At 42.8% G+C, this 21,764-nt stretch overlaps 1 protein-coding gene across 1 annotated transcript in view; it reads left to right on the top strand.

Annotated features, from left to right (window-relative positions):
• The window catches only part of LOC125455295 (cytosolic phospholipase A2 zeta-like), a 99,330-nt gene that overhangs the window by 12,619 nt on the left and 64,947 nt on the right, over positions 1 to 21,764 (top strand). Inside the window, exons 6-10 of the mRNA XM_059649470.1 lie at positions 3,165 to 3,294; positions 5,791 to 5,926; positions 8,154 to 8,397; positions 16,867 to 16,928; positions 20,008 to 20,074. Of these exons, the coding sequence (XP_059505453.1) occupies positions 3,165 to 3,294; positions 5,791 to 5,926; positions 8,154 to 8,397; positions 16,867 to 16,928; positions 20,008 to 20,074 (639 nt within the window). The remainder of the gene's footprint in view (positions 1 to 3,164; positions 3,295 to 5,790; positions 5,927 to 8,153; positions 8,398 to 16,866; positions 16,929 to 20,007; positions 20,075 to 21,764) is intronic.

A 21,764-nucleotide genomic window follows, 5' to 3' on the forward strand; every position in this document is an offset into this window, starting at 1 on the left:
AAGGGGAGATTTTGAAGCTGGTGAAGTCCACATTGATACCATTGGGCTGCAGGGTTCCCAAGCGGAATACGAGTTGCTGTTCCTGCAACCTTCGGGTGGCATCATTGTAGCACTGCAGGAGGCCCATGATGGACATGTCATCTAAAGAATGGGAGGGGGAGTTAAAATGGTTCGTGACTGGGAGGTGCAGTTGTTTATTGCGAACCGAGTGGAGGTGTTCTGCAAAGCAGTTCCCAAGCCTCTGCTTGGTTTCCCCAATGTAGAGGAAGCCACACCCGGTACAGTGGATACAGTATACCACATTGGCAGATGTGCAAGTGAACCTCTGCTTAATATGGAAAGTCATCTTGAGGCCTGGGATGGGGGTGAGGGAGGAGGTGTGGGGGCAAGTGTAGCACTTCCTGCGGTTGCAGGGGAATGTGCCGGGTGTGGTGGGGTTGGAGGGCAGTGTGGAGCGAACAAGGGAGTCACGGAGAGAGAGGTCTCTCCGGAAAGCAGACAAGGGTGGGGATGGAAAAATGTCTTGGGTGGTGGGGTCGGATTGTAGATGGCGGAAGTGTTGGAGGATGATTTGTTGTATCCGGAGATTGATGGGATGGTGTGTGAGAACGAGGGGGATCCTCTTTGGGCGGTTGTGGCAGGGGCGGGGTGTGAGGGATGTGTTGCGGGAAATGTGGGAGACGTGGTCAAGGGAGTTCTCGACCATTGTGGGGGGAAAGTTGCGGTCCTTGAAGAACTTGGACATCTGGGATGTGCGGGAGTGGAATGCCTCATCGTGGGAGCAGATGCAGCAGAGGTGGAGGAATTGGGAATAGGGGATGGAATTTTTGCAGGTGGGTGTGTGGGAGGAGGTGTATTCTAGGTAGCCAATTACATACATAAAATATTGGATAGCTCAAAAAGTTGCCTTGTTGCAGATTGTAAGACTGCATGCTACAGGGTTTACATACCACAAGATACAGTTAGTATTTCTTTTGTATGCAAGGTATTATTAGGTGGTGCTTTTGAGAGCAAAGGGCGAGGATGATCAAGGCCCTGCAATGCTGGTTTGTGGCCAATGTTTGTTTTAATTCTGAGACCACAGAGGTGCATTTGGGTGTCCATTCCTATTCTGTATTCTTCTTTGGAAGCTCATGCAGAGATATCACTTGCAAAGTCAATCTGTCAGTGTGGCTTTGGCAGTTTTTTAGTTTTCCCAAAAATGATCTCAAAGTTTTCGAATTGTGATCTTGAGCTAGATCAAGCATTGTTTGGTTACGGTTGTGTTCTTTCTCATGTTTTCCCTGTGCCACCACTAAGTAAATGACTCTATTTTTCAATTTCTGGGCTTTTTAGGAGTTGACTTCCATTCCTATATTCTTAAGAAGGCAAAAGAGTTTGTCCAGCAGATCAAATATTCACTTGAATTTCTGTCTGTTGCAGAAGATCATCCATGTACTAGCCCAGGCATCCAGGCCTAGAGAAAGGACTGTATCCTAATGCCAATCTCAGGTGAAAAATAGATGGAGAGTTCTACAAACCTTGGGGAAGGCTTGTCCAAGTGCATTGCAGGCTCTTGAGGGTGCATGCAAACTTGTACTGACAATCCCACTGCAGTGATATTGACCAGAATCGATTGCTAATGACAAGTAGTAAACCATTTTGATTGAGGCGCTGTTTCATCATTGTTCTGGGGCTAGTGGCCACAGTTGAGACAGTCAGAAATGTGACTTTGCATTCTGGACAGTGGATTGTCAAGCGCCATGATCTATCTGGTTTGCAGACTGACCAAATTGGAGAGTTACTGGTGATAAGATGTCTAGGAATGCCCTCTTGTAACAGACTGTCAGCCACTTCACACAGTTCTTCTGCTGCCTGCTTGGGAAACTTGTGTTGTTTCTGGGAATCTATCCTTCAACCAAGATTTCCCTTCCATTTAGCCACAGTCAACAGCATACTCGTCATCTTGGTGGCTTTTGTCCAAAATTCTGCCATTGCACAGATTCTCTCTGTATATTCCCCTTTAGGGATCATACCCGGTATCTCTCTTAAAATTGTACATATTTTCCCACTCTCAACAGTTCAAAAGACAATCTGTTTCTCCTAATTGTACAAACTCCGAAGATATGTTGCATTGACAAGGGTAAGTCCACAACTAAAGACACGTTACAAAAAATTACCTCATCTAAACGGGAATGACTTAGTTTCCATTCCAACTTGACAATGGTTTGTAAAGTCACTACGTAGTATTTTGTTCTGACTTAAACCAAGTGGGATCAGTCACCCTTGCTGAATTTAGAGTTGTTCAGGAGCTTTAGGTATCCCATGAGAATTTTGTACATGGCCTCCTATCTCACCTGCTACCTCTGGGTAAGCAGATCATATTCTCCCTCCTATTCTGCTGAGACCTGACACTATCAGTTATCCGGTGAGTGCCCCACATCACCACCTGGATGCAACTTGCTTCTAAGTAACCTGGACCACCCACTGGTAACTGGTGCTTTTCACCACAATCCTTCTACTCCACCATCCCTTTCATCATCCTGAAAGGAGGCCATGAGATGTTCAGGTCAGTACTTTCCTCTACTACCACTTTGATTTCAAGCTGCTGGTCACACAGCACCCTCAAGGTGTTGGGGGAATCTAGGATGTATTAATTCCCCACTCCTGCCATCTCTTGGCTGCTGTTGAGGAGCAGCACTCTCTTGTATGGAGTGTCCCTTTCCCACAATTGCAGTGTTGCATCCCACCAGGACTTTTATTCATGGGTTTTTATTGTCTTTGAGCCAAATATGGAGGTGGCATCTCAATGTTAGTGCTAATTCTCCCTTTCTCTTTTTTTTCTTCACTTTTAACCATTTGATTTATATTTCTCCTTCCTATGCCCTAGTTGTGTACCATGACACCCATTCCATTGTTCAGTCTGAGCATTACCTTCAGGGTCATAAACCTCACAAATTCTGACTACCCTCATTTGAGTGAGATCTCAAGTATCTGGATAAATGAACTCCTTGTAAATTACAGTGGGCTAATCTGAGATCATAGATGCCTTTGTAGTTGTTCTGGACTGAACTGCATATGCAAGTGGGTGTACATCCGTTCTTGGCCTGCATTTGTTTAATCCCACTGTAGGGACTTGCCCCATTATATCCTGTGATTCAAGAAATTGCCTATATCTGTTACAGAGTACCAGTGCCTGTCTGTTGACTCTGATAGTGCAGCGAACTCTGTTGGACTCTCAGACATTACCATTGACTTAGCTGATTCCAAATCATCAATCCATATAGAATCCTTATTTGATCATCTGCTACAAAGGTAGAAAAGGGATCTACTATCCCATCATTTTGCCCTACCACCATGCGTGGTTGTGTGATGAATGGTGCCATTGGTAGAGCATCATCTAATGCATCTGGTAGCACCGATGAATGCAGAGGATATGGTACAGTTGGTTCTGGAGGAAGAGGATCCTTCCAATCCCCATACCAACTAGCCTCATCTGCCAGATTTCCCCAGTCAACTTTATTGCTTTCTGCTGTATTCCCAGTTGCCCAAAAATGTTGGGTCGTGTCAGTGAGAAGAACTGAAGGAAATCTGTTTTTGTTTGGAAAGTGATGTTGGGGAAATTGATGGAATTAAAAGGCAATGGATCACTAGGACCTGATGATCTATGTCCCAGAGTACTGAAGAAACTGGCCGTAGAGATAGTAATGGTCACCTTGCAAGATTCTGTAGATATTGGAACCGTTCCTATCCATTGAAGTTTAGCTAAAGTAACCTCATTTGAATAATCCCTACTAAATTCATGGAAAACAATAATTAATCTCCCTGTGTATCATTTAGATATGAGTACCTTTGGTAAGAGGCAGTGGTCTGCACAGATGGACCCCAACACCCTGAGCCATTTATAAAGCAGACTTCTTGGAAATAACTCCACAGAAGCCAGTATCTATAATTAAGTCATCATTTATTTTCACGTAAGTCTTTGACTTTAGTACTGCGTCATTCAAATCAGGTATCAGAGTGTCAATATGTCTGACACTCATCCTTTTTCTATGCCAGCCAAGGCTCCCTGATTGGGCTTGTTAATGTGATCCAGTCAGGAAACTCCTACTATATACAGACAAAAAAACTGCAGATGCTGAAATCCAAAATTAGACAAGCCGGTCACTGGAAGAAGGCAGCAAGCTAAGCATCTGGAGGAAAGAAGTCTAGGTTTCAGGTATTATCCTTCTTCAGAACTGGATATGGAGATAGGGGGAACTGCAGATAAAGAGGAAGGGGAGGAGGGTAGTGGAATGATGGTGATAGGTGGACACCAGTAGTAGGTATGAGCTGGTTGGTCGATGGGAGGGATGAATCTGGTTGGTAGCAGAAGGGAGGGTCGGTAGGTAGAATGGAAGGGAGGAGGCAGGGCTGGAAATGGAGTCAGGGGCTAGGTGGGAAAGTTATTTGAAATTAGAGAACTTAATATTGAATCCCCCCAGGCTGTAGGGTGCCCAGGCAGAAGATAAAGTGTTGTTCCTCAAATTTGCGATCTGATGCACTGTGACACTGGAAGAGGCAGCAAATGGATATGTTGGGGGGAGAGGGAGTTGAAATGAGTGATGACCATGAGGTTAAGCTGCTGTTTCAGGCCAGGCAAAGATGCTTGGTGAAACAGCCACTTGGTCTACGTTTGGTCTCATCGATGTAGAGACAACCACATCAGGAGCACCAGATCCAATAGACTAGGTTGGAGGAAGTGCAGGTGAAACAGTGTGGAAGGACTGTTTAAGGCCCTTAATGGAGGTGAGGGAGGTGGTGTGTGGGCAGGTGTTGCATCTTTTCTAGTTACAGGGCTTCTGCTGGGGGTGGTAGGGGATGGGGGAGTGTGGTGTGGGTGGTGGTTGGAGTGGTTGGTGGGGAGTGTGGAGTATTTAACAAACTGAGTGGTGGTGAAGGGAATAGCCCGTGTGGAGGGCAGAGAGAGGGGTGGGGAGTGGAAGATGTTCCTGGTGGTGGGGTCTAATTGGAGTTGGTGGAAGTGTTTGAGGATGATATGATGGATACGGAGGATGGTGAAGTGGAAAGTGAGGACAAGGGGTCCTTACCTTTTTATGTTTTGGGGGCTCAAGCTTACAGCTATTGAGCAGGAAATGAAGGAGGCGGTTAGAGGGCTTTCTGGATGAGAGGTGGGGGAAAGAACTTTGTTTGAAATAGGAGCTCATGTGGGATATTTGGGAGTGGAACGTCTCATCATCAGAGCAGCTGTGACAGAGGTGGAGTAATTGGTTAAACGGGATGGTAGTTTTGCAGGATACAGGGTGAGAGGTGGTGTAGCCCAGGTAGCTACGGGAGTGTGTGAGTTTACAGTAAAAGACAGGTCACAGCCTGTTGCTAGAAATGGAATCTGAGAGATCAAGAAAGGAGAGAGAGGTGTGTGAGAATTTGAGGGCGGGGTGGAAGTTGTTAACGAAGTTGATAAACCACTCCAGTTCAGCCTGGGTGCAGGATGCAGCACTAACTCAGTCATTGATAGAACAGCGGAAGAGTTGAGGAACAGACGTGTACATTCTGAGGAGGGACTGCTCAACATAATCGATAAAGATGCAGGCGTAGGTGGGGCCCATGTGGATGCCCAAGGCCATCCCACTTGAATTTGGAGAAAGCGAGAAGAACTGAAGGAAAGGCTATTGAGGGTGAGGAGTAATTCGGTGAGGTGGAAGAAGGTATGGGGGGGGCGGGGGGGAGGACCAGATGGGTCTTTTGGAGGGGGGAGAAAAATTGAGGGCCTGCAGACCATAATTATGGGGTATTACTGCATGCCCATAGTAAAGATGAAGAGCTGGGGGCCAGGGATCGGGAAGTTTTCAAAGAAGTGGAGAGCATGATTTGCGTCCAAGAGGAAGATGGGAGATGGAGTCCTCAGAGGATTGTTGAGAGGCTTTGTCGAAGAAGGAGGCAGGAGGCAATGGAGGAAGAGCTTAGTTGTAGCAGGCATGGAACTCATTGAGGTGGGAGCAGAAGGGAACCAACATGAGACCTTTACTGAGGACAGACCATTCAGGAGGGATGATGAAAATGCGGCAGTGTTCAGGGGTGGGGTTTTGGGCAGCTGGCGGTGGTCTTGGAGGCATCATATTCAAAGATGTACAGATGTACACCTTTTAATATATAAAAAACAATTCCCTAGCCCTCCCTTGCTTTTTCATTGCGCTTGCTGTAACGAGCTTTGCATACAAAAATCTAATTGGCTGTACAGATGATGTTCTGATGATGGATAATAACTACAAAAAAATGACGCCATGATTTAGTTTTTGGGAAGCTGATGCAAGACCACTTCTGGACTGAAAACAAATACATATAAATGAAGCCGACCCAGCAGCTCTGAATGGGTTGGCTAGAAAATAAAACAGACCCAGGGTTTTAAAAAAAAATCGAAACTGTCTGTCCTGGTCTGAAACGAGGCTAATGTCAATATAGTGCTGTATTTTGGTCTTCACTGATGAATGATATTCCTTCCATTTGGGCTTCTTAAGTTATTACACGGGCTATTTTAAAAATAAGGTGTAGGGTAAACCTGAAGTAGTAGCCCAGTTAGCCTGACTTCAGTAATATGGAAAATTCTGAAATATTTAATAGTACAGCAGCTGAGAAACAGTGTAATTTTAAACTGAGACATGGAAATTTCTCACCCAGCAGGAGGTGAGCCTGTGGAATTCTCTACCACAGAAAGCGGGTTGAGGCCAAAACATTGAATGCTTTCAAGGAGTTAGATGGAATTCTTAGGGTTAAGGGAATTAAAGAACTTGAGGACAAATTGAGATCAGAGTCCTGAGATGGATGATTAGCCATGATCTGTTGAATGGTGGAGCAGGCTCGAAGGACTGAATGGCCGACTCGTGCTCCTGTTTCCTACGTTTCTACATTATACCCCTTTGATTCAACAGTTATGACTGCAATTTCCTAATTTCCTTTCTCACTCGTAATGGTCAACCTGCGAGTGTGTCTCCTTCTCCTCCTGTGAATGATGTAACATGTTTAAAGAGCCTGTCAACTATTACATTTTTGCACTGTGTTAAATGTTGTTTAACCCATTCCACTTCCTTCTTGGCCTTTATGCAACTATTTTCACCCTTTTCAGCCTGACCTTGAAATTGACTCAAATACGAACCTTGCATTTTGTTACTTCTGGAGATAGTAGGAACAGCCGATGCTGGAGAATCTGAGATAACAGTGTGAAGCTGGATGAACGCTAACAGATCAAGCAGCATCAGAGGAGCAGGAAAGCTTGACGTTTTGGGTCAAGAGAAGCGTCCCGACCCGAAACATCAAACTTTCCTGCTTCTCTGATGCTGCTTGGCCTGCTCTATTCATCCAGCTTCACACTGTTATTTCATTACTTCTCTCTGTTTTTAGTTCCCTCTGACACTAGTTTTCCTTTTCCTTACCAGCTGGTCTTTTAATTTCTGGATCTTTTCTTCCTTTTTCATTTGCTCCTCTTAAAGATGTTGTCTTTAATTTCTGGATCTCATCTTTTTTTCCATACACTTTCCCCTGGTATTGCTGTAAGTTTTTGTTAACTTGGACACTCATTTTCCCTGACCTTCATGTGTGAATACTCCCAGTATTGTTCTCCCATGAACCCATGGTCCGTAAGCTGCTTAATTACAGTATATATCCATTTTGGCCATTTCTCACTTCCATAATTCTGCAATTGTAATTCCTACTTGAGTTGTTCTGCCACCATTTTAAGTCCTTTTATAGCAATTCACCCGTAATCAACGGCTATCCCAGCTTGTGAGTTTTAAGGTTCAAATTTAGCAAGACGTATTCTCAAGTTCTATAACTAAATCCCACCTTGTGGACAGCAAGTGTTGCCCTTAGCTCTGATCCTTAACTTGTACAACTGAGAGGTCACAGCTTTCAGTAGGATGACAGTTGATTAGGGCTTCTGAGCCCGAGACTCATCCGCTCTGTCCGCTTTTCTTTTTGTTGCCTCCTTTTTTTCCTCACTTTTTTATTTTTAACTCTCGGTGTGTTGAAGAGGTCGTTCGCGGTGACAGCATTGGCATCAGCGGGTCGGTCTGCCGGTGATGTCAGAGGCGAGATTGGGTTCCTGGTAGTTTCTGCATTGTTGAGGCAATCCCAGTGCTGACTCACGGCCGCTGCGGCAAGCTTGTGTTTCCCGGCAGCATCCACGTCTGTCGCAGATTCAAGAAGGTGGTGGCAGAGGCGAGTTTGGGCCCAATACGATTCCCGACGGCATCAGCAGTGGCTACATCGGCGAGGTGGGACTGAAGCGGACTTGTGGCAGTGGCAAAGTCAGGTTTGGGCCAGTGTGCTACCCGGCGACAACGGCGTCTGCTTTGGCAAGGTCCATCGAGGACTCAGTGGCAAGGACATCAGTGAATCAGGGTTCAAATCCCGCCGTGGCAGGTGGCGGAAGTTGAATTCAATGAATATCTGGAATTAAGAATCTAATGATGACCATGAATCCATTGCCGATTGTCGGGGAAAAACTCACCTGGTTCAGTAATAACCTTCAGGGAAGGAAACTGCCTTCCTTACCTGGCCTGGCCTACATGTGACTCCAGACCCACAGCAATGTAGTTGACTCTCAACTGCCTGATGGGCAATAAATGTTACCTAGCCAGCGACAGCCTCATCCCGTTAAAGAATAAAGAATCAGTGGAGGTGAGATGGCACCGAAGACAGGTAATTTCTATTCTGGCAGCATGGTGAAGGGGCTTCATGCCTGGTCATCAGGCCCATAGCCCATGACAGCACTTATCAAGAAGGACTGTAAAAACACTGCTTCTTCATTTTTCTGCCTTTTATATTCTGTTTTGGTTTCTTTTTCCATGTTTTAAGTTGGTGCCAGAATGTGACAACACTATACAACACTCTTCACTGTATTTTGTAACAAAATACACAGCAAATAAATGAAATCTAACCAGTTGACCAAGGTTTAAGTGTATTTTGTTGTAATATATATAAGTACATAACAAAATGCAAGTACTTCATAGCCTGTAAAGAATACTAACTCAGGGCTGTTTCTCGCCGGATCCCTGACCCGTGGCTCCTTCAATGAGTGTTGGTTCTTGCTATCTCTTACTTTTATTTCAGTGTTTATATTTTCATCTTGGTCTGTACTTTGATTGCCCAGTGATTGACAACCCAATATTCAATAACTTCTGGTACATTTGATTAACTCTACATTCCATTGAGGCCCAACAAATATCCATCCAGCTATAAGTTTCAACTGGTGTCCTAACACTCTAGCTTTTTTGCTATGTTTCTTATCAAGTATACACAATGCTCTGTTTGCAATTATTAACCCCTCATTTTCTTCAGCTTGTTGTATTAGAGTTCACTAGAGTCCAAAGTCCACAAAAGAGCAATTACACAATCGAAGGATCTATTGCCTGGAATTTAGAAGACTAAGATGCAAGTTGATCAGGGAACTATGATATAAAAGTGAATGGATGGGTTTATAGAGAGAAACTAATTCCACTGAATGAGAAAACTGAGACAAAGGCCATTCCATAAATGTTACAGCCAGAACTTTGGGAAGTGAAAGTTTTAACATGCAAACGGTGGTAAAAGTTTCAGATTAACTTCAGTAAACAACTGAAGATGCTATATCAGGTGTTAGTTCTAAATCTGAGAAAGAGTTTTGTTAACCAAAGACACTAAAGTGTATGATAGTAGTTCACAATTGATGACCTGTAGTTCACCTGATGAAGGGGCAACACTCTGAAAGCTTGTGATTTCAGATAAACCTGTTGGACTATAACCTGGTCTGTGTGACTTCAGACTTTGTCCACAGTCCAACACCAGCAACTCCACATGGCCTCCAGTGGCAGACTGATTTGAGCAGCTTCGTGGTCTATTCCTACTTTTACATTTCACACCATGCACAAAACAGAGATAAACAGGCCTGTTAAAAGGTCCTTTAAAACTAACTAGAGGGAGGGGCACGTTAAAAGCGCAATTTTATTTCACCTCCCCTTTTTATTGTTTCATTTTACATCTTTTTATTATTGACCACTCAGCAATGTTCGATCCTGATGTAGTGAGGAATCACTGGTATTTGAGAGTGAATATTCCTGTACAGAAAACTTGGTCATGAATCTTTTACTATATGATCCTTCATTCACCACTATAATAATATCAGCATGTTCCTTTTACAGCAACGATCCTCCTGTTGAAATCCTCACTAATGGCGTGCTTGTGGTGAGCTATGTTTTTAAGTTGCTTGATTTAGTTGAAATCAGCACATCTGTTCACTGATGACAAATGATGTTGTTTCTTATGAAAGAATGGGAGTCGGAAACTGTACTAAATGTAAAGGAAGTTAATTATTAGACTACTTTTTAGCCCCATTTTCTTCTGACACATTTGGATCACAGACCAAATCACAGTCGTGGTATAGCTCAGGAATCAATTCTGAGTTTTGCCCCTTTCCTTTGCTCAGTTGTACTAAAAGCAGTTTGTGAGAAATTAGAACAGGTGGTCGCACCCAAATAGAACTAAAACCTCGCACCTTTGTTCTGCACTTAAGGGTATGACATGTAATGGTGGTTTAAAGAACACAGTTAACTTATTTTGCTGGGGGAATGACTAATTTGATGGAGTAGCAGCATTTGCACCAAACTTGGTATGAAGATGAACTTGAAGGTTGGAGTACCTTTTTACATTCAAAATGGGAAGCCAGCATGATAGGGTGTACTGTTACCATCATAAAGATAGTTCTGCATTTGTAAAATTACATTTAAAAATTACATTCTTGGCCTAGTGGTATTATCACTCGATTATTAATCCAGGGGCCCAGCTGATGTTCTGAAGACCCAGGTTTGAATCCTGCAACTGCAGACCTCAGAATTTGAATTCAATAAAAATCTGCAGTTAAGAGCTTTAATTAATTACATTTTTTTAGTTGATGCGTCTTTAAGACCACAAGAAATAGGAGGAGATGCAAGCAATTTGTCCCCTTAGACCTGTCCCATTCTTCAATACGATCATGGATGATCCAACATGCCTTGTGTCCACTTTCTTGCATTATTCCCATAATACTTAATTTTCCTGGACTGATGAAGAATCTCTCTGTCTAAGGATGCTGCCCTCACAGCTCATGTGGCAAGGAGTTTCAAGGACACTCACCCCTGTCAGAGAGGAAATTCCTATTTTACATTGGCACAACTTTATTATGAGACTATGCACTCTGGTACTATACTCCTATGCAGGTAAACATCTCAGCATTTACCCTGTCAGGCCCTTTAAGAATCCTATATGGCTCAATAAGATCACCCCCCCCCCCCGCTACCCCCGGCCCCATTCTTCAAACCTACAATGAGTAGCATCGCAATCTGTTTAGCGTTTGTACATAATACAATCCCTGTACATTAGGGTTCATCCTTGTGAATATTCTGTGAACTGCCTCCAATGAAATGGTATTTTACATAAAGGGATCAAAACTGCTGACAGTACTCCAGATGTGGTCTCGCCAACACCACTCGTTTCCACTCGTTTACTCCACCCCTTGAAATAAGAACCAACATTCCATAACCTTCCTGTTTACCAGTGTGCTAGCTTTATGTTTTGTGCGCAAGTACCCCCAAATGTTGCAGCTTTTCTGTTTTAAATAATGCTGTAATTCTTTTGTCTTGTTGTCCCTTCCAAAATGAAGAATTTCATATTTTCCCACATTGCACTCTGTTAACCAACTTTCCGTCCATTTACTTGTTATCAATATCTCTCTACACTGTTTGTATCCCACTCATAGCATGCTTTTCCACTTATTTTGGTATCATTTGCAAATTTAGCTACAGTACATTTCAGTACCTTCCTCCATGCCTTTAATATGTATTGTAAACAGTTGTGGTGCCAGTACTGATTGCCAACTTGAAAAAGAATCCTTAAAGCCACTCACAATTCACTCAGTGAATCCTTCTCATTAGCCGGTTCCATATCCTTGCCAATACACTGCCTCTAACACCCATGAGTTCTTATCTTATGACCTAATCTTTTGTGAGGTACTTTGTTGAACACCTTCTGGAGATTCATCTACTGGTTTCCCTCTGTCCATTACAGTTGAAAATCTCTCTCAAATTATTCAAGCATGATTTTCCTTTCATGGAAGCCGTGCCCACACCACTTGATTAGATTATTACTTCCAAATGTTCTGCTACTATTCCCTTAATTAATTTCAATACTTTCCCAGTAATAGATGTGAGGCAAATTGATCTACAGTTATCACCTTCCCTCCTTTTGAACAGTGGCGTTATTATTAGCAGAGATACTAAGAACTGCCGATGCTGGAGACTAAGATAACACGTTGTGCCGCTGGAGGAATGCAGCAGGCCTGGCAGCATCAGAGGTGCAGGAAAGCTGACATTTTGATTCGGAACCCTTCTTCAGACGGTCCCAACCCAAAGTGTTCTCTTTCCTGCACCTCTGATGATGCCTGGCCAGCTGTGTTCCTCCAGGTCTTCACTGTATTATCCCTGTTATTATTATCAGTTTTCCGATCCACTGGCACTTCTCCAGAATCCAGTGACTTTTGGAAACTTGCAACCAACGCATCCACCATCTCTGTAGCTGCATGTTTTAAGATCCTAATATGCAAGCCATTGTATCTGCCTTTAGCCCCATTAGTTTGGTTAATACTACCTCTCTAAAGATCATGATGCATACCTCCTCCCCTGTATTCTTTAGTATTAATGTGATGTTCCAGTATCTTTCACATAAAAAATTGATATCAAATATCAACTCCTGTGCCATTTTGAAAAAGCTGTTATTGTCAGTTTTTATGTTCCTCGCTAGTTTGCGGCCTTTTGGGGTACTAGTTCAAACTTTTGCCTATTTGCCTGCAAATACTAAATCCGCCCTTCTAAATCTGTGTACCATTTTAAAAATTTTTACTGGCAACCCAGTCATGTTAAAAACTAAGAACATTAAAGGAAGAAAACAGAGTATTCAATGAAGAATGGGAATTGCAATTTTATGTGGTAGCTGTGGAAGATACAACGATGTGTTTGCTTGGTAACACCATAACTACAACATTGAAGAAATACGTAACAGCATTACACAACTCATAAGGACCACAAATATGCTAACCTGGAAGGAGAACTCTGAAACCCTAAGAAAATTAAAAGTCAAAAGCAGCAGCAGCAAGTATTTAAAACAATTTCAGGACAAAGGACTGACATCACTGAAGTAACTTATAAAGTACTTGGAAGAAGAGGCAAGCAATTTAGCGATGTGGAAATCGTAAGGAACGCATTGTCGAAGTTGTGGGATGTTTAGATTCAGTTAAGATTAATAAGTACAAACGACTACCTCTTTCAAGAAGGGACCATGACTGATCAGCAACGCCCTCAGTGGAAGAGAACAACTTCATACAATGTGCCAAAGTAAAGACATTTATTATTCGAGATAATGGGAACTGCAGATGCTGGAGAATTCCAAGATAATAAAATGTGAGGCTGGATGAACACAGCAGGCCCAGCAGCATCTCAGGAGCACAAAAGCTGACGTTTCGGGCCTAGACCCTTCATCAGAGAGGGGGATGGGGAGAGGGAACTGGAATAAATAGGGAGAGAGGGGGAGGCGGACCGAAGATGGAGAGTAAAAAAGATAGGTGGAGAGAGTATAGGTGGGGAGGTAGGGAGGGGATAGGTCAGTCCAGGGAAGACGGACAGGTCAAGGAGGTGGGATGGGGTTAGTAGGTAGATGGAGGTGCAGCTTGGGGTGGGAGGAAGGGATGGGTGAGAGGAAGAACCGGTTAGGGAGGCAGAGACAGGTTGGACTGGTTACCGAAGATGGAGAGTAAAGAAGATAGGTGGAGAGAGTATATACATTGGGGAAACCAAGCGGAGGCTTGGGGACCGCTTTGCAGAACACCTCCGCTCAGTTCGCAACAAACAACTGCACCTCCCAGTCGCAAACCATTTCCACTCCCCCTCCCATTCTCTAGATGACATGTCCATCATGGGCCTCCTGCACTGCCACAATGATGCCACCCGAAGGTTGCAGGAACAGCAACTCATATTCCGCCTGGGAACCCTGCAGCCTAATGGTATCAATGTGGACTTCACCAGTTTCAAAATCTCCCCTTCCCCTACTGCATCCCTAAACCAGTCCAGTTCGTCCCCTCCCCCCACTGCACCACACAACCAGCCCAGCTCTTCCCCCCCACCCACTGCATCCCAAAACCAGTCCAACCTGTCTCTGCCTCCCTAACCGGTTCTTCCTCTCACCCATCCCTTCCTCCCACCCCAAGCCGCACCTCCATCTACCTACTAACCCCATCCCACCTCCCTGACCTGTCCGTCTTCCCTGGACTGACCTATCCCCTCCCTACCTCCCCACCTATACTCTCTCCACCTATCTTCTTTTCTCTCCATCTTCGGTCCACCTCCCCCTCTCTCCCTATTTATTCCAGTTCCCTCTCCCCATCCCCCTCTCTGATGAAGGGTCTAGGCCCGAAACGTCAGCTTTTGTGCTCCTGAGATGCTGCTTGGCCTGCTGTGTTCATCCAGCCTCACATTTATTATTCGATTGCCTTGGATGAATCCACTGACATTACTGACTTAGCACAGGTGTTATTTTTAACTTGTGATATAACTGCGGACTTACATTGCCACAAGGAGTTACTGGCTTTGAGTACCCTTACGGCAATGACTCGTGGAATTGACATCTTTAGATTCATCAAAGAAAGATGCCATGGAGCGAAAGTGAATTTATGTAATTTAGTAAGTGTATGCACAGACAGTACACCTACCATGAGAGGAACATATGAAAGATTGCCAGATCCAAACACTTTGATTTCCTTGCATTGTTTTTTGCATCAACAGAATCTCTATGCCAAATCTACTATTTTAAGTGCAACATTAAATAAAATTATTGGTATTGTAAACTACATTTGAGCAAATGCATTATAGCATTATCAATTTTGCAACATGCTTCAGCCTGATGATGTAACATTCAGTGTGGATTTGCCATATTTTAAAGTGCACTGGTTGTCACAAGGAAAAATACTTATAAGCTTCTTCCTTTGCAAAAACAAATCAAGATTTTTTTGGGGAACTGAATGAACCATGTGAATTGTCAAAAGAAAAAATGCTGCACTTTTGTGAGATATAATGTCAAAACAAAATGATCTGATTTTTGTTTCGCAGGCTAAAACTAAATCTATATCTGACATGTGGCTAAAAACCCAGATATTTCAGAAAAAGCTGACCTTTTTCAAAACTCTCCTTACCTGATCGGAACTTCCAGCTGAACACGTTCCTGAACTGGCAAAGACAATTAATGAACAGGATACAAGCAAATCATTAAAGAAATGCGACGTGAGAAAAATCCACAGTTGTTCTAGACTCCCTGATTGAAGAATACAGTGAAAGATTTGTAGACTTTGAGACACACATGATCTCACACTGATACTAGCTTTTCAACCATATCTGGTTGATGTCTCTGGAGCGCCTGATGACTTAAAGATAGAACTGATTGAGCTCTCAGAAGATAATATTCTGAAGTCTCTATTTGACACTAAGAAGGATCCCACTGAAATATGGAAAAATGCCATATGTCTATGTCAACGTGCTTGTTGAATGCGGTCATGTTTTCTCACAACCTACTTTTCTGAATCAATATTTTTATATGTGACACAAGTTCAAACATACTTGAGGTCTCAGATGACAGATATTCACCCGGAGAACCAATTATAGCTACGGTCAAAAATGTTGGAACCAAATATCAGATTCCCGTCTCGCAACAAGCAATCATGAAAAAAGTCATTAAGTTTTTCATTTATTATTAGTTCTATTGTTAACTTTGCCGAACAGAAAATATGTCTTCGCTGAATTTTCATTTGTTTAAAGCCCTCATATAATAGCAGGCTTTAATTAAAATTAGTAAATTTGTTGACAAAAATATGACACTTTTTTGTTAAATGTTAAATTCTCAGCATGCAGCCTTCCAGTGTAAAAAGGTTCCCCACCCCTGCCCTAGAAATTTATTTTCTCTACATTTATCATCTTTTTAGTCCTCCCTTGCTGGATTCTAAGTTTATACCAGTCTTCAAGGAGCTATCATTGACTTTGGCCTCCTTTTATGTATGTTTTCTTTCAACTTAATACTGCCCTAACTTCCTTGGTTAACTCTCTGAATCTTTCCTGTACTGGGGTGTATTTTTGTTGACAGTCATGAATCACTATCATAAATGTCTGCTACTGCTAGTAACTGTCATTCCTGTTAATCTGTCTGCCCAGTCCACTATAGTCTTAAATTTTATTTAGTTTCAGTTGTTTCTGACCCATATTTTTCACTGAATATTAATTTATATCGTATTATCACCAGTTTCTAAGGGATATTTTACTCCTGAGGTTATTTATTAAAACTGCCTCATTCTCCATTAAAGGGGTTGGCGTATAAGAGTAGGGAAGTCTTACTAGAACTGTTCAAGGTGCTGGTGAGACCACATGTGGAGTACTGTGAGCAGTTTTGATCACTTTATATAAGATATCAATTCATTGGAGGCAATTCAGAGAATGTTCACAAGGATGATCCCTAATGTAGAGGGATTGTATCATGAGCAAATGCGAAACAGATTGGAATGTAGGTTTGAGGAATGGGGTGGTGTTCTTGTTGAGACCCTGAGGATTCTTAAAGGGCCTGACCGGGCAAATGCTGAGGAGGTGTTTACCCTCATGGGAAAGTATAGTACCAGAGGGCATAGTCTCAGAATAAAGGGATAGCAATTTGAAATAGAGATGGAATTTCCTCTTTAAGAATTGAGAATCTTTGGAACTTCTTTCCACACGATAGCCTGATCCCTGATTTGCTCCATTGCATATTGCTCCAGGAAACTACCCCTAATACACTCTGAATTTGTTGTTGTAGTTACCCTTTCAAATTTGATTAACCCAGCCGACATGAAGATTAAAGTCACCCATAATTATGCTGTACTTTTTTTTGTATATATGCTCCAATTGTTTGATTCATATCTTTTCTCACAGAATTGCTACTGTTTCTTTTGAGCCCCAGTTATACTATTAACCAGGATTGTGATCCCTTCAGAACAGCTCCCCCCGCTTCGTCAGTACTAGTGCCAGTGTCCCATAAATGTGAACACATTTCTCCCACTCCAATCTTTGAACCACGGGCTTACCTCTTTAATCATGTTGACGGTGTGTTAGTTTTCAGGTGCCCCAGGTAGTTGACCTAAGGAGTGTGACTGCCTCCTGAAACACAACATCCAGGTAACTCTCCCACTCCCTGAAGTGTTGCAGTGTTTGCTTTATATATGGTCACAATGAACCACAATGGTGTCCACTGGCTCCCATATCATGCAGATACAACATATTGCTTGGCCTGACATCTCTATTATATTTACATAGTTCTTAATTTTTTTTAAAAAGACTTCCGACTGTTTTTATTAGTTTTTAATCTTTAAATTGTTTCTCCTATTTACCATTATTCTGAAAGTAAGGTATAATAGACAAATTAGCAGCTATTATCAACCAATGAACTAATAGTTTTTCAGTTCCCTGAAAGTGGAGTCTGAGATTGACAGTGTCATGAAGGAGGCAGATTGTACACTTGCCTTTATTGGTCAGTGCATTGAGTATAGGAGTTTGGAGGTCATGTTGCAGCCGTGCAGGACATTGGTTAGGCCACTTTTGGAATGAGTGAGCCTTACCTCAGTTATTGGTAAAGTGTTGGAAAAGGTTATAAGGGATAGGATTTATAATCATCTAGAAAAGAATAAATTGCTTAGGGATAGTCTGCACGATTTTGTGAAGGGAAGGTCATGCCTCACAAACCTTATTGAGTTCTTTGAGAAGGTGACCAAACAGGTAGATAAAAGTAAACCGGTTGATGTGGTGTATATGGATTTCAGCAAGGTGTTCGATAAGGTTCCCCACAATAGGCTATTGTACAAAATGCGGAGGAATGGAATTGTGGGAGATATAGCAGTTTGGATCGGAAATTGGCTTGCTGAAAGAGGACAGAGGGTGGTAGTTGATGGGAAATGTTCATCCTGGAGACCAGTTACTAGTGGTGTACTGCAAGGGTCGGTGTTGGGTCCACTGCTGTTTGTCATTTTTATCAATGACCTGGATGAGGGCGTAGAAGGTTGGGTTAGTAAATTTGCAGACGACACTAAGGTCGGTGGAGTTGTGGATAGTGACGAAGGATGCTGTAGGTTGCAGAGAGACATAGATAAGCTGCAGAGCTGGGCTGAGAGGTGGCAAATGGAGTTTAATGCAGACAAGTGTGAGGTATTGCACTTTGGTAGGAGTAACCAGAAGGCAAAGTACAGGGCTAATGGCAAGATTCTTAGTAGTGTAGATGAGCAGAGAGATCTCGGTGTCATGTACACAGATCCTTGAAAGTTGCCACCCAGGTTGACAGGGCTGTTAAGAAGGCATACAGTGTTTTAGCTTTTATTAATAGAGGGATCGAGTTCCGGAACCAAGAGGTTATGGTGAAGCTGTACAAAACTCTGGAGCGGCCGCACTTGGAGTATTGTGTACAGTTCTGGTCACCGCATTATAAGAAGGATGTGGAAGCTTTGGAAAGGGTGCAGAGGAGATTTACTAGGATGTTGCCTGATATGGAGGGAAGGTCTTTCGAGGAAAGGCTGAGGGACTTGAGGCTGTTTTCATTAGAGAGAACAAGGTTGAGAGGCGACTTAATAGAAACATATAAAATAATCAGAGGGTTAGATAGAGTGGATAGGGAAAGCCTTTTTCCTAGGGCGGTGACGGCAAGCACGAGGGGGCACAGCTTTAAATTGAGGGGTGAAAGATTAAAGGACAGATGTCAGAAGTAGTTTCTTTACTCGGAGAGTAGTAAGGGAATGGAACGCTTTGCCTGCAACGGTAGTAGATTTGCCAACTTTAGGTACATTTAAGTCGTCATTGGATAAGCATATGGACGTACATGGAATAGTGTAGGTTAGATGGGCTTGAGATCGGTATGACAGGTCAGCACAACATTGAGGGCCAAAGGGCCTGGCCTGTACTGTGCTGTTATGTTCTATGGAATACTGCATTTAATTCTAGTCTCCCTGTAAAAGGAAGGATGTCGCAAAACTTGAAAGGATTCAGAAAAGATTTACAAGGATATTGCCGGGGTCGGGGGGTTTGTGTCATAGTGAGAGGCTGAATAGGCTGGGCCTATTTTCCCTGGATATTGGAGGCTCTGTTGGAGGGATGAACTTAGAGGTTTATAAATGAAAAGAATGTATAATCAAGGCCTTTTCCCCAAGTTAGGGGAGTCCAAAATTACAGGGCATAGATTTTAAGTAGAGAGGGGAAAGATTTAAAAGGACCCAAGGGGCAACTTCTTTCACACACAGCATGGTGCATGCATGGAATGAGCTCCCAGAGGAGGTGGTGGAGGCTTGTACAATAGCAACAAATGGCATCTGGGTGGGTATATTAATTGGAAGAGTTTACAGCAATGTGGGCCAAAAGCTGGCAAATGGAACTAGACAAATTTAGGATATCTGGTTGACATGGTCGAGTTGGACCTAAGGTTGTTTCTGTGCTGTACATCTTTATGACTCTGATATCACTTTTTGTTACATACTGGGGTCCCAATCCTGGGCTTCAATGTATTCTGTTTCTAAATAAACTCTTATAAACAATGCACCAAAAAAAAGCAAAACGCTTTTCTTCCCATTTGTGCTGAATTTCCATACTGCTCCAGAATGCCTCAAAGATATGCTCACTTGGGTTGTGCTTCACTCTGGATGCATGCATTCATTCATTGCTGACCATGTGTAGCTTTCTGATCATGGTATAAATGAGATCGTTGTTCACTCAAGTGAGAATACGCACAGCACCGGCTTGTCTTTACTTGCTTCCTTACATAATTCAGATGACCAGTCACTGATGAAAATGACAGTGATTCCTGACATTAACAGAGGCAAAAAGGTAACCCAGTACTTGTAATCCACAGCCTGTACATTTGCTTTCTCCTGTGTATTTTTATTCTGAAATAATGTATTTTATGTTTTCCTTCTTTGACTAGGCTCAACCCTGTACTTGTGTGGAGACCAAAGTGAAGAAGGTCAACAATCTCCACCAGGTAGGCACAGGTAAGTGCTGAAGCACTTGGCAAGGTGTTATAGGTTTGTGTTCTTCCTTATAGGCTTATGTTACTGCCCAGAACCACAAACAAATATTTATTGATGTTAATTAAAGAACCCCATGTATGCTGGAAATCTCAAACAAAAACAGAAATTGCTGGAGAAACTCAGTGGGTCTAGCAGCATCTGCAGACCAAAAAGAGGTAACATCTTGAGTCCAGTGACCGTACTTCAGAACTGACAGCAACTGAGAAAATGTTGTATTTATCTTGCTGACATTGGGGGGAGGAGTGAGTGGCTAAGTAGAAATGGTGCCCAGGAAGAGAGAGGGGAAAAATATTAGGCATACAGACAGATTAATGATGATAAGCCAGGGAAGAAGAAAAGCTAAATAGGTGATAGTGGGAACGGTGGGTGAAAAAGGGTTGGCTCTGCTGAAAGTAACCCATGTCATTAATGGACCTGGGTTGGTGTAAGACATGGAAAGAGCTGTTCAGAATCTTTAAATTAATGAACTCAACATTGAGTGCTGAAGGACTGTCAGCATTAATAGATACTGCCAAACCCACTCAGTTTGGTTTTCATTTCTGTTTTTCTTTTTTTGTTGTTGTTTAACTAAATGAAGCAGAGACTGAAAACTACCATTTGTAATAATTGCATTTAACAGGAGCGTCTTTGCCATGTCTCAGGTTCCATAGAAAAACTTCAAAAACATTACAGCTGTCGAGCTCAAAGTTCATATACCTACTTTATAAAGCATGTTTTGGACTTTACTGTGTGGCAACTCACATTTCAACATCACCTAATGCCTATTTACTATTCGAATAGAATAGAATGTCCTTAATTGCCACATGTATTCTAGTACAGAAGTACAGTGAAAAGTTTTTTTACAATTGCTGCCTTTAATGGCACCAACTTAGGAACAAGTACCTAGATACAAATCTTACAGGTTAAAAAAATGTTGATACAGCGTAGAAAAGAATAAAGATTAGCATGAAACAATGAAGAGGTGCTGTAATGTTCTATGTTCTAAGTCCAGAATGATAATTTACTGTAAATACTTAATTACCTGTCTGTACCCTCAGGCCCCAGAGCACAAGACCACACAGCCTCCACATGCTGGTCTTCATTCAGTACTCTCCCCGCTGCAGGACCTGGCCCCTACTCACCCCACTCCTCAACTCCACTCTCCAGATAGGGCGGGGTGGTGAAGAAAAGAAAAGCTATAAAGAGGAGAAGAAAAAAGGGAAAAGGCCTGGCGAGCAGTGGGGATCCGATCAGAGAGCCCTACTCTGCAGCCATCTTAAAATCCCTACAGTGTGAAAACAGGCCCTTCGGTCCAACAAGCCCACACAGACCGTCGGAGCATCCCACCCAGACCCATTGCTCTATACCTCACCTAATCTACACATCCCTGAACACTCTCGGCAATTTAGCATGGCCAGTCCATCTAACCTGCACATCTTTGGACTGTGGGAGGAAACCCACGTGGACACAGAGAATGTGCAAACTCCACACAGACAATGGCCCGAGGGTGGAATTGAACCCGGCTCCCTGGCGCTGAGGCAGCAGTGCTAACCACTGAGCCACTGTGCTGCCTTTAAGTTTCGAGTGACAATAATTTGATTATCTTGTCCTTGGCAAGGTATAATTCTAATTTTCCTATCCTTGGTAAGGTGACTTTTAAGAGCTTGTAAAT

Source organism: Stegostoma tigrinum, chromosome 10, assembly GCF_030684315.1.
Source record: "Stegostoma tigrinum isolate sSteTig4 chromosome 10, sSteTig4.hap1, whole genome shotgun sequence".
Classification (NCBI taxonomy): domain Eukaryota; kingdom Metazoa; phylum Chordata; class Chondrichthyes; order Orectolobiformes; family Stegostomatidae; genus Stegostoma; species Stegostoma tigrinum.